The sequence below is a fragment of the Nannospalax galili genome, unplaced genomic scaffold (genome assembly GCF_000622305.1).
Source record: "Nannospalax galili isolate Female #2095 unplaced genomic scaffold, S.galili_v1.0 scaffold4244, whole genome shotgun sequence".
Lineage (NCBI taxonomy): Eukaryota > Metazoa > Chordata > Mammalia > Rodentia > Spalacidae > Nannospalax > Nannospalax galili.
In genome coordinates this window covers 86,270-99,720 of record NW_008351072.1, presented here as the reverse complement: position 1 = coordinate 99,720, position 13,451 = coordinate 86,270, and the positions used below count along the sequence as shown (strand labels likewise).

The 13,451-nt window shown below is 44.5% G+C and overlaps 1 protein-coding gene across 1 annotated transcript in view; it reads left to right on the top strand.

The window, feature by feature from the left end:
• The window catches only part of LOC103746026 (sodium/glucose cotransporter 4-like), a 27,632-nt gene extending 14,683 nt beyond the window's left edge, over positions 1 to 12,949 (top strand). Inside the window, 7 exon segments of the mRNA XM_008848084.1 lie at positions 2,103 to 2,227; positions 2,229 to 2,254; positions 3,918 to 4,086; positions 5,503 to 5,545; positions 5,548 to 5,705; positions 9,723 to 9,903; positions 12,741 to 12,949. Coding sequence (XP_008846306.1) covers positions 2,103 to 2,227; positions 2,229 to 2,254; positions 3,918 to 4,086; positions 5,503 to 5,545; positions 5,548 to 5,705; positions 9,723 to 9,903; positions 12,741 to 12,949 — 911 coding nt within the window.
• Positions 12,950 to 13,451: the final 502 nt, after the last annotated feature.

The following is a 13,451-nucleotide window of genomic DNA, read 5'->3' as shown; positions in this document are numbered from 1 at the left end:
CATTTCTAAGATGCCTACCATGTGGTCTTGGTGTTGGAGGTATGGAGGTAAGAGACCAGTTCCTGCTCTCAGGCTTTATGCAGTGTCCAAGGGCTATATCTGGACTCACCAAGGGTATAGGACATGGTGACAGGAGGTAATAAAAAAGCATTGCTCCAGCCTGGGACACATCAGAAAGAACTTCCAAAAGGGGAGAAGTAGAGCTAAGTCACAGGGAATGCTTGGTCAAAGGCTGAAGGCATGGGAAACATCATTCCAGAGAGACAGTTCATAAGTAAATGACGAGGGTAGAGAGAGCATGAGGTGCATGATATCTGGACTCACCAAGGGTATAGGACATGGTGACAGGAGGTAATAAAAAAGCACTGCTTCAGCCTGGGACACATCAGAAAGAACTTCCAAAAGGGGAGAAGTAGAGCTAAGTCACAGGGAATGCTTGGTCAAAGGCTGAAGGCATGGGAAACATCATTCCAGAGAGACAGTTCATAAGTAAATGACGAGGGTAGAGAGAGCATGAGGTGCATGGAGCAAGTAGAAAGGACCATTGAAGACAACTTTCCCATGGGAATGTCATGGCCAAACATGGTTCTGGAGCACAGCCTTTTCTCCTAGGGCAGTGGAAGCACTGGGGGACTTTGGCCAGAGAACTAATGATTGAATTTATGCTTTGGAAGGACCACTATATAGAGGATTCAGTACGGAAACAGGCTGGATGAGGGGTGTCGGGGGTAAGGAGACATCACTGTAAGGTCTGCAATGGTCCAAGAAAGTGGCACTAATGACTTGACAAAGTATCTTTAGAGATGGGGAGCATGCATTTGAAAATATTTGTGAAATAGAATTGTCAGGACTTGATAATCACTATTTATCAAGGACAGGAAATACAGAGGCCCAAAGATGCCTCTAAGTTACGGAAACAGGCTGGATGAGGGGTGTCGGGGGTAAGGAGACATCACTGTAAGGTCTGCAATGGTCCAAGAAAGTGGCACTAATGACTTGACAAAGTATCTTTAGAGATGGGGAGCATGCATTTGAAAATATTTGTGAAATAGAATTGTCAGGACTTGATAATCACTATTTATCAAGGACAGGAAATACAGAGGCCCAAAGATGCCTCTAAGTCTTGGTCTTTAAAAGCTGGATTTGCAATGATTTTGAGCCAAGGAACTAGAAGGCATTGGGTGAGTAGTTATGCTCTCCCTCTGGTAAAATGAGAATAAAGAAACAGCAGAGATGGTGGAAGCCAGCGAGGGCAAGGCAATTAAGGTGGAGAAGGAAGGAGGTGAGGTTAAAGAAGGGTCTAAGATAATTCAGGAGTGGGGGCCAGACAGGTCTTATTAGCAAACAGAAACAAGGTTCAGAGGGAGCAAGGACATTTAGTTTACAACTCTTGAATCACCTGGGAGTCAGAGGCAGGCGGATCTCTGTGAGTTCAAGGCAAGCCTCCTGGTCTACTTAGTGAGTTCCAGGACAGCTGGGGCTACAACCCTGTCTCAAAAAGATCAAATACATACATACATACATACATACATACATACATACATACATACATGTGTGCGTGTGTGTGTGTATCCAGAAAGAGAAAGCTTCTAGTCTAAAGATCATCCATCTAACTAATTGCCTGCAAGGTCAAGAAACAACCCAAGGCTTCTGCCTCCCAGGCTGGGGCTTTAGCTAATGACCACAATGTGGAAAAAAACACTTTTTTAAAAATGAAGAAAATACATCTTAAAAATTAAAAGTGATTAACAACCACCTCCTTCTCCACAAACCCAGGGGTCTGTTATCATTCATAGCTATGAAACCAAGGCAAATATGAAGGCTGCAGAAAATCTCTTATGATCTTGACTCTCATACCTGTGGTATCAAGAAAGAAATCAAGGCAGATAGGCCACCCAAGGCCACAGACAAGGCAGAGAGAGCCTGAACACCTCTAACACCGTGGATCTCTTCATTCTGTATCTGTGGCAGATGGGACCCTTAACCCTTTTTCATGCCATCCTCACTCCAAACTTGGCTTGATGTGACGCTGCTGCAACCTCCATTGTCCTAACAGAAACTTTAAACAGCCAGCTATCCACTCAGCCCTTGACTCTTCCCAGGTTTGCGGGGTCTAATGATTGCTGTCATCATGGCTGCCCTCATGAGCTCACTCACCTCCATCTTCAACAGCAGCAGTACCCTCTTTGCCATTGATGTGTGGCAGCGCTTCTGCAAGCAGGCAACAAGAGCAAGAACTGATGGTAGTAGGCAGGTGCACTGACCCATCCTTTTGTCCTTCCAGAGCACGTTCTTCCTAAAGAATTTTCTCCCTTCATCTCTTCCTTCTTCCTGGGAAGAATGACTGGTTCAGACCCCAGACTGGCAGTCATAACACTGGGATCTGCAGCTGACTTTCTATATGCCCTTTTGTTAAGCCCCTCCCTGCTCTGCACTCCCTCTTCAGGATAATAGGAAGAAAAATCTATTCTCTGCGTATTTAACTATCTCTTGGACTGAACCAATAGAGTAAGAGATGATAACAACACATGTGAGCAATACCAGGTGAAGTTTAAATGGGAAAAGCATCAGCCTAGCTCACCCACCGCCCCTGGGGTCTTTTGGACCAGCTTTGGGTATTATTCCAAGATAATGGGAATAATAATAAATCTAATCTGCCAAACATGCTCCCAAATATACGCTTCATATTTGTAATGCAAGCACAAACCTAGCTCACCCACCGCCCCCTGGGGTCTTTTGGACCAGCTTTGGGTATTATTCCAAGATAATAGGAATAATAATAAATCTAATCTGCCAAACATGCTCCCAAACATACGCTTCATATTTTTAATGCAAGCACAAAGAAGAGTCAGCTAACGCAATTAATCTTAAATATCAAGCTATAGAATTTGAACATTACCTTGTATGCAGTAGTTTATGCTTAAAGCACAGCTTGGTGCGTAATTTTTCTTATTCTTCATAGGCTGGGGATTTATAGTTGATATATGGTTAAGGGGCCCTTTCTGAAATTTCTGCTTCATAATTTAAGATTCTAATACAGACTTCTGAGTTAAAAGGCATATTCCCACCTCTCTGGTGGATAGGTGTGTTGGCCTAGATATCGCATTGTTTATACTCACTGTGCCTTTCACCTAGGTGCTTCTTGCCGTAATAGACACATACACCTTGTCCATCTGTGCTCACCCAGGAACTGACCAATATAACATCTAAAAGTAGCACAGGGGATGTGCAGCAAGAAGGACACATGGGTAGTTACTGCTCGGATGGGGCCTGAGGAAAGGTAAATGGGAGTGAAAAGAGAAGAGGACAAGCACCCTTGCAAAAAGCAGCACCACTTGTCTTAGGACAATTGCCCAATTTTGCTGTCAAATTGTTCTCAATCAGTGTGTTTTTAGCTTTATCACCTGGTCATATGCATTATTGCATCCAACACATCCAAGGAAAGTTTTTCATCAATTTGTTCATGTATTTATAAGATAAGACATAAAGAATGCTTTGGGGACTTTGGCCTGAGTGAGGATCAGTTGAGAGGGGGGCAAGAGAAGAGGTGGAGAAGCGTGTCAGGGTGAGCACAGAGAAGGGCACTGCTCAAACAAGGCTGAGTACACAGGAAAGATACCCTCAGCAGAGACACACCTTTGGCTGTGTGGATGGTGGGCAGAAGGAATGGGTTAGTCATTTATCAGTGGTGGGTGGCACAACTTTGAAGCCATTCAATATATAAATACTGAGTTTTTAGAAATATGCATTTTTTAATTATGAAATTCCAATTTCTAGTATTAACTCTAAACTCCTACATCATAGAATTTGAGATTCTAACCTTCTGCCCTTCTCTGGCCCAGGGACCATTCACCTGTCTACTCTTCCTTCCTGATTCCTATGCCTCACACCACTATACCCATGTGCTTTCTCTGCAGGATGTTTGTGGTATTTCTGGTGGTCATCAGCATCCTCTGGATCCCTATAATTCAGAGCTCCAACAGTGGGCAGCTCTTTGACTACATCCAGTCTGTCACCAGCTACTTGGCCCCACCTATCACTGCCCTTTTCTTACTGGCCATCTTCTGCAAAAGGATCACAGAGCCTGTGAGTGCAGCATCCCTGTTTCTTCTCACACAACAGAGGTTGTAGATGAAGTTCTGTCACTCACTTTGTCTCTGGAACCTTGGGCAACCCCTCTTGGCTTTCACCTCCTTCCCATAGCATCAGGTCAAGATTATTTCACTCACCTAATAAACAGTGTAAGCGTTTACAAGGTTTACATAGATCCACCATGGTGGATAGGCAGGGAAGAGAGATGACCAAATAAGCAATGATAGCAAAGGGAAGTGGTATACAGGGGAGTTAAAAAGCAGTGAAGAGGCTCCTGGGAGAGGGAGAAGTAACAAAGTAACATGTGAGGATTAGTGATGTGAGAAGTGACATGTAAAGGATTAGTGGTTGGGAAAGAATGTGCTAGACAAAAGAGACTGTGTGAACGTGCAAGACAGTTTGAGGTTCTCCAGGCTCTGTTCCATTTCTAACCCTGTAATCATCCTGTAACGTATGTGTAAGCCAAAAAACAGTAAGGACAACAGTGATGATTCTGTGTGAGCTCATGGGGGTGCTTCACGCACATCCTTCCTGTTAACTGCACTGAAACATGACAGAAATGTAGGAAGAAGATAGAGGTGATGGGTTGGGAACCTTGACTACATCCCTGAATAGAAAAGGCATGTCAAAATCTGCTGGACAAACCTTGAGGAGTTAAAGAACATCATGGCCAGAACTCCCCACAACCAGTATAAGAGCTCAATGCCCTGACAAAGGATGTCAAAGTTACCTTTTCTTTGATGCCTCCTAAAAGCAGGATATCTACTACTTGCAGAGGTCTAATCTTGCTGATGACAGCAGTACACTGCCAAACCCAGTTGAATTATGGATACTCTTGTTTACTCTAGAGTGTTGAAGTCAGTCATATCATTTTAAAAATCTGTTATTTGTCTCATACACACTAGGAACAGGTACAGATTAAGGACAAATGGAGCTATAATTAATGGGCGGACCCAGAAACTTTATTTTTTCAAAAAGTGGGCTTCTGTTCTAATTTCTGATTCATCATAACAGAAATTTGATAAAGGACTCTGGCATTCTTTGCATAATAGAAAAATGTGCATTCTATTCTAGTTGAACATTGAGCCTCTGTGACAGTATTTACTAGTTTCCCTTTTTGTTGCACATAAGAAAACTCTGAGCCAGCATACTCAAGTCAGTGGCTTCAAGTCATTTATTTCTAGTGGAGCCGTGATCTCAACCCTAGTGCAGCTCTGAAGTCTACACCAAACATTTCCGTACATTATTCTGCCTGTCTTTTTTAAGTCAGGAATGGGGAAGTCACTAAATGGACTTTCCAAACACGAATAAACCAGTGAGAGGGAGATGTGGGAGTAGTGTCTCTTAGCTTTGAGGGTCTTCCAACCTCCTACCAGTTTTACCCTGACTATGACTGTCTTCTGTCCTTAGGGCGCTTTCTGGGGCCTCATGTTTGGCCTGGGAGTAGGCCTGCTGCCTACTCATACCCTGCCCCAGCATGCGGGGAGATGGACAGGAGGCCAGCTGTTCTGAAAGACTTTCACTACCTGTACTTTGCTCTCCTTCTCTGTGGACTTACTGCCGTTGTTATTGTCACAGTCAGCCTCTGCACAGTCTCCATTCCTGAAGAAAAGGCAAGAGGCATGCCCAGACTGAGGCCCCTGGAAATAATACCCCTACTACTAATGCCTGGAACCCTACCAGGAATTTTACTCTGTTAGGTTATGTATGGTCTCACATGTTCACTGTCTTATGAATTCCCAAGTGAAAAGGAACTCATTCAGTTCAGTTACTCAGTGACTATCCACTGTGTGTCAGGTACTAGGCTGGGCTTGCAAAGATGAATGGTCCCTGCCAGCAACTGTTCCAAGGGAGATAGATGCCAACACACACTGTTTACAGAAGGACTAGGTTCAAGGAGAGAGGCCAAGGACAGAAGAAGAGGTGGTCTCCACTAGGGTCCAGGAGCAGGTACACTGGCAAGGACTCTCTAAGTTGGATGTTGGAAGAGAAGTAGAGATTTTTCTTAATGGTTGAGGGGGAAGCACAAGAGAAAAGAACCAGACAGCTTGCAAGATTAAGAGCTCAGCCCCACTCTCCCAAGCTGACTGACTCCCCAGCCGCTACATGCTGATGAAAAATACCCATGGAAATCTTTCTCCCTCTAGAGTCTTACTAGTGTTCTAAGGCCACCGTAGCTATCTACCACTGCTTGGGTAGCATAAACACCAACAATGTACCATCTCCAAATTCTAAAGGTTGGAAGCCTGAGATCAAGAAAACAGCAGGATTGTTTTCCTCTGAAACCTCTCTTTGTGATTGTTTAACTCCATCTTCTCCCTATGTCTCCGTGTGAAGTTATACTCTTTCTTATTTTTTATTTATTTTTATGTGAATGAGTGTTTTTCCTGTATGTATATAAATGCATCACATAGGTACAATGCCTGCAGAGACCAGGAGAGGGTGTCACATCCCCTGGAACTGGAGTTATGAATGAGAATGGTTGTTAGCTACCATGTACATGCTAAAAACTGAACCCAGGTCCCCTGGAAGAATAGCCAGTGTTCTTAACTACTGAGCCATCTCTATAGCTCTGTGTAGTTATATTTTTAGGTACTGAGAGCTAAAACTTCAACATAGGAAGTTTGAAAGGCACAATCCAGCCTCTAACAGGCCTATGGCAGAAGTTGAACATGGAACATTAAAAGTCGCTCTCACCTGTGTGGTTCCTGAGAGCTTGAAAAATGGCCTTACAGGGCTGGAGAGATGGTTCAGCAGTGACAAGCACTGACTGCTCTTGCAGAGGACCCAGGTTCAGTTCTTAGCTCCCTCACGGTGATCAGCAACTCTCTCTCGGTAACTCCAGTTCCCAGGGATCCATGCCCTCTATTGGCCTCCATGAGCATTGCAGAGGACCCAGGTTCAGTTCTTAGCTCCCTCACGGTGATCAGCAACTCTTGGTAACTCCAGTTTCCAGGGATCCATGGCCTCTATTGGCCTCCCTGAGCACTGCATGCATGTGGTATACTTACATACCTTCAGACAAAACACTTACATATAAAATAAAAATGAATTAGTTTCTTAGAGTGCTAACAAACAAAAGAGGCTCCCACTGAGGAGCAAGGGAGGCTAGCTCTCCCCATGGCCCCCTCCAGCACTCATCTCCTGCTACTGAGGCCTTAGCTTCTCTTTTGCCTGACTTCTCTTTCCTTACACCAAGGCAAATCCCAGTTAGAATTCATCCCTGGATGTCCTCTACTTATTTCTGCTTCCTCTTCCTCCTCCTCTCAACAAGCTTTTGACATCTCCTGCTACTGAGGCCTTAGCTTCTCTTTTGCCTGACTTCTCTTTCCTTACACCAAGGCAAATCCCAGTTAGAATTCATCCCTGGATGTCCTCTACTTATTTCTGCTTCCTCTTCCTCCTCCTCTCAACAGGCTTTTGACAAGAACAGTCTCCAGCCCCAGCCTCCACTTCCTACCTACTTCTTCTCAATCCACTGCTGTCCCAGTCACTGTCATCCCCAGAATGTCACTCATAATCTTGTTGATAAAACAACCACTTCTTTGTCACTCTCTTACTTAAGTGAATTCTGAGACTAGATAGTACTGACCACTTCCTAAACCCAGAAGACTTCTCTTCTAGTCACTTCTGACCTGTTTCTCTCCTGTTTTGGTTTTTGTTCTGTTATTTTCCAAATTCTCTATGGGCTTCTCTTTCTGTCATTTAAAAATTACTCCTTAGAAGGTAATCTGCGACATATAACCCTTCTCACCCTTACAATGTCTCTGGACTATGAATTCAACAGCTTTCTATGATACACAATTCTGTCTCTTGCCAAACACTGTCTCAAGACTCAAACTCAAAATCCACAGATTCCTGGTGACATGAAGAGATGATGTCTGCATGCTATTAGCTATGTACAATCTTAAGTATAAAGTAAAATGTATAGAGAGATATGGATGAGCAGAGAACTCTCTCAGGCCTTTATGATCCCAAACAGAAACACCCTTGGGCCTGGCACTGCAGACCACATAGTAGAAAGTAGACAGTGGAACAGGGTGGGTGATACCTGGCTCTGTATGTAACAGAGATGCCTGGGAAGGGGAAGAATCTTGTTAAAGGCGACATTCAGAGTCATGTCATAAGGTTGAGTCTAACACCATTGATATCAGCTGAGAAGCTGCTATGCTTAGTCCTCTGGATCATAAAGAAGGGAGAAGAGGGGGCTGATGAGATGGCCCAGTGGTTAAGAGCACTGGCTACTTTTGCAGAAGATGGGGGTTTAGTTCCCAGTATCCACATGGCGACTAACAGCCATCCTTAACTCTAGTTCCAGAGGATCTGATGTACTTTTCTGACCTCTACAGGCATTGTACAACATGGGTTCCCTTATACACATAATTTTTTTAAGGTGCCAGACTGATGCAACTGCATGTCGAGTAACCATACCTGGAGGCCAATACCTATGTGGACACAGGAACTAAAACTCCCTCTCTCTCTCTCCAAGCTCCTGTTTTTTGTCTTCAGTTCCTGGGAGGGAGCTCAATTAGCTATATCGTCATCCAAGAAGTAATTGAGAGCCATGGTAGTCTCTCTCCTCTTCCTCACTTGATCATTCCATAAGTTACATCCTGTAAGTTTTGGTCTCCTAACATCCCCTAAGGGCTGGGGAGGTAGATCCATGATAGAACACTTGCCTAACATGCACAAGGCCCTAGAGGTCTGATGGCAAGCACTGCAAACTAAATAAATAAATAATAAATAAATAAATAATAATAAATATGTAATAAATAAATAAATGAATAAATAATTAGGCTTTGCCTTTCAGGTATCAACTCCTCTGCTTGACCTTCAAAGTTTTTTATTTTATTTTATTATTTTTTTTTATTTTCTGTGTATGCGTGCATGTACACAAGTGCACCTGTGTCATACAATGCCCGCAGAGGGCAGAAGAGCACATTGGATGCCCTAGAACTGGAGTTTTGGACAGCTGGTAGCCACGATGTGGGCACTGAGATTCAAACCCAGGTCTTCTGCAAGAACAGCCATTTCTCTTAAGCGCAGGTATCAACTCCTCTGCTTGACCTTCAAAGTTTTTTATTTTATTTTATTAATTTTTTTATTTTCTGTGTATGCGTGCATGTACACAAGTGCACCCATGTCATACAATGCCCGCAGAGGGCAGAAGAGGGCATTGGATGCCCTAGAACTGGAGTTATGGACAGCTGTTAGCCACGATGTGGGCGCTGAGATTCAAACCCAGGTCTTCTGCAAGAACAGCCATTTCTCTTAAGCTATGAGCCATTTCCCCAGCCCAGTTTTTATTTTATGGTCAGGCACCTCCTTCCTGTCTAGCTTTGTTTCCCTCAGTTTGAATGTCAAGAGCTCCAAGAAGCTAGGGAATTCCTGACTCAGATCTCTAATCCAGCACCCAGCCTAAGTCTGTCAGAAAATAGGTATTCAAGGAAGATTCACATTTGAAGAAAGGGGCAAACAGGGCCAAGATGCCAGTCCCTGGCCCACAGTTTCACCTTGTTCTTTACCCTCATTGCTGTTGCTCTGACAGCCTCCCATGGATGAGATCTCTTTCTACAGCAGAACTTTCCTCCAGAGGCTCTGGTTTCAAACTGAGTTTCTTTTACCTCCAGCTTGCTCGCCTGACCTGGTGGACACGTAACTGTCCCCTGTCTGAGCTGGAGAAGGAGACCTGTGTGAGTGTGAAGGAGGAGAAGGACAGCACTCCAGAGCTGGCAGACAGCCCAGCTGGGGGATGCCCTGAAGAAGGTGGAGCAACAGCAAACTTCAGCCAGGAGCCTGAACAACTAGGAGGTAGGTTAAGTGCATGCTGGAAGTCCATGTCGCAGAGGAGTAGATGGAAAAGACACTATGCCAAGGACTCCCCAGGGTCCCATTTGGGAGTAGCTGAGGATGTAAGCCTCAGTCACAACCATCCTTTCACCTTCCATGTGATTATTGAACTATTGGCAAAGATAGATGAGAGTCAAAATACTGCCATGTGGAAGGGAACATCAGGCATGACCAAGAAGCAGCCACCCTACTCCCTGTCTCTACTTATTTATCTATTCCCCACTAGTCTTGTTGATTCTGCCTGTAACCACACAACAGAAGCAGGAGAGCAGCTCCATGTAGTTGTGCTGTTGCCTGAGGAATACCTCAAAACAACAGCCACTTTCCTTGGAATCTCTTAGAGCTGCTAGTGGTTTTTTTATTAAGACACCCCAAAGGCAGCATGCCAAAACTATAGAGATATTTTTTCTGTTATATTTCCAAGGAAATTTTTAAATGCAATAAGTCACAATACTTACAAGTTAAAGTCCAAAATGAATTCATCTTTCCTTATGATGTAGAAATTAAATAAAATTTAAGTGTTAGCCTCAGCTAGGGAGAGTCACAGTGCCTGGGTGAATTCGGAGTTCTTTTGGCAGCTGCTTTGCATCTCTTTGTGCAAAGTTCCCCCAGACTTCAGAAAAAGATTTAGTCTGCAGCAGCTTCTGGGACTCACACCTTTAACTGCAGTGAACTAAGCACAGACAAGCTTAGCAGTGCCCCTTGCTGGACCTACATGGTTGCCAATTCTCAACTAGTTCTCTTGCCTTTGCTGGATCTGGGCCCTATATTGTCCCTCAGGCTTGAACGGGCTCCCATCTTTTGAGGCCCTTCAACTTTGGTCAAGGACCATATGCTAGACAAATGGCTCCTGGCCTATAGTTACTGACACCATGAGTTCCAGAGCTCCACCTGGGTCTATGACTTAAAAGTTCTTTTCCAGGCTACAGCAGTCAATGGGGCACTGTAACAAGCTATCTGAAAAGCAGGCAGAATCTCTCACAAATATCCACAATCAAACACAGATGCACTCATTTCAAAAGTACCACCATGGGCCAAAGCCACTCTTCCGGGTCTTACCTTTAGGTGTATTTTGCATGGCAGAATGTAACTTCATGTCTGTTTTTCAAGTTTTATGACCCATGTACATAATGTTGGGGTCTCAAAATTGTTTCCCCCATCACTGTGAGGACCAATTCTGGCCCCTATAAAGCTTATGGCCTGGAAAGATCATCCTGAAAGTGGTTGCTTAGGTGAGGCAACTAACAAGGACAGGGAAGAAACTGTCTCACAGAGGGAAAATCCACAGCTGGACTCCAGAACTAGACAGACTTACAGTTACTAAGACAGATACTGTGTCTAGGCCAAAGCAGTTCCTGGAGACACAAAGGAATGCCTGCTCCTGGTGGGCAGCTGCCTCCAAGGGAAGAAAAGGATACCCAAGTCAGCCATGATATCCAATGAGAGAAATAGTGTTCTTGTACCCCCAACCTCCAGCTCCATCATAAAACATCGCATGGAGGAGTGAGAAACAGGGGAGGTGTCTGCTGCGTGCAGTGGCTCTTTCTTCATAAAATAAACCTCAGGACAGAGAAGCAGCCCCTTGAAAAATCCTATGGGCAGACATAGGGCACATATTATAATTTTGAGTTCCTATGAAAGTGAAAAAAAGTTTTAAAATATTAAAGAACAGTAGAGTCAATCTTAAAGAAGTAAATAGACCCCAGATTTAGAGTTTATGAGTTATTGAATGCTGCTTAATAGCTACTTGGGTGGCATGGATTCTCAGAACATGTGAATTACCACATAAAGCCTTGCACATCACCTGCCCCAGAAAGCCATGAGGAGAATGCAAAGAGATAATAAGTCCAGCACAAGCAGAATTCAGAAGTCATATTATTAGCTTTCAGTGCAGCTCTACTGAAATAGGTCTTTCTTATTCAGAGTGTTTTGTCTCCTCTACAGTAGGGGAGCCGTTCCACATCCAGATTCCTCTGTCTCTGACACACTATGATTGTACTGAACCCATTATCTCCCACTACCTCTAAATTTCTGGTACATTCTTATCAGCCTCAATAAAGGCTATTTGTATTAATTTTATTTTTAATATGCTATCTATACTAACTTAAAAAATCTTTGAAATGATTCGTTTCCTTTATCACTCATTTTAAGGTTAGCTTTTGTGTGCTGTGCTATTTCTACCTTGGCACCACATTGTCTCTACACTACTGGAAGTCTGGCTGCATTCCTTGCACTCCTATGCATCTCCACATAGCCTCTCCTAGCCCCAGAACTGGTAGCCTTTGCAGTGTGCTCAACCTCCATTCTCACATGCCACTCAAAGAAGTTGAGTGATTTACACATGGCCTCACAAGGCTGAGGGTCAAGCTGGCCAAGATCCTGGTTTACAGCACAGTGCTGGGCCCCACAGCAGGAGAAAGGAGCCTGCCTGGTTTAAATGCTTCCCCTTCCAGGGTGAGATAGGCTCCCATTCTGTCCTCATTCTGCATCTGCTTCAGTGCTCTAAATTGGGATGAATGGTGCTACCCTTCCTCCAATGCACACCATCCCCTGTAATGAGATGCTTCTGCCTTGTGACTACTTGGATGCTATAGCCAAAAACGTAACTCACCCTAGGAACCCAACTCAGCACCCAGACTGTGCTTTGTACAAAGCACCTTCTCATGTGCACCAACTGCTTTCTTCTGTTTCTCACCATCCCCACCTGCCCTGCCCTGCCCGCCCCACCCAAACCTTCCCTTTCTCTACCCTTTCTTCTTCCCTTTCCTCTCCTCTTTCCCTTCTGGCCTGTCACCCAGGTTCACACGGGTCCTGGGGAAAATGGCTCTGGGCCTGGTTCTGTGGGATCTCTGAGGCCCAACAGCAAGCCCTGAGCTCAGGAGAGAAGGCTGTGCTGGAACAGAAGCTGACCAGCATTGCGGAGGAACCACTTTGGAGAAACATCTGCAACATCAATGCCATCTTTCTGCTGGCCATCAACATCTTCTTCTGGGGCTATTTTGCTTGACTGCACAGACCTGGCTTTAGCTGAAATGACTAAATTCATTCCAATCCTGACCTCTCTCCTCTCTCTCCACACCACCCCCCAATGCGCAGTAATGTATTTGTAGCATGAGTCTAATGAGGAAGGCCTTCCATTTCTGTTGCTTCTCGAGCCATGGCTGTCAATTCCATAGGACTGAGGGACAAAGGGCAAAATTTCATTGAGATGACAGATAGTATTGGGAGAAGAGAGTCCTTAGACCAGGGACACTCCTGGGCACAGTTCTAATTCTTCTTCTACTCTCACACCCACTCCTGCACAAAGTCTCCCCAAGGAGTTTAGAGCCCAGCTGAAGAGACAAGACTAATTGAAAGCAACAAGAACCTAAACATTTACAGCTCTGTAGTGAGCAGCAAGGACAGCCTGGGGGCAGGTGCTCCAGGGCCTCTGCCTCTCTGCCTTTGCCTGCCAAGACTCCTGCCCTGTAATACATTGTGACTGAGGTTGGTTTATGTAGCCCTTCCCT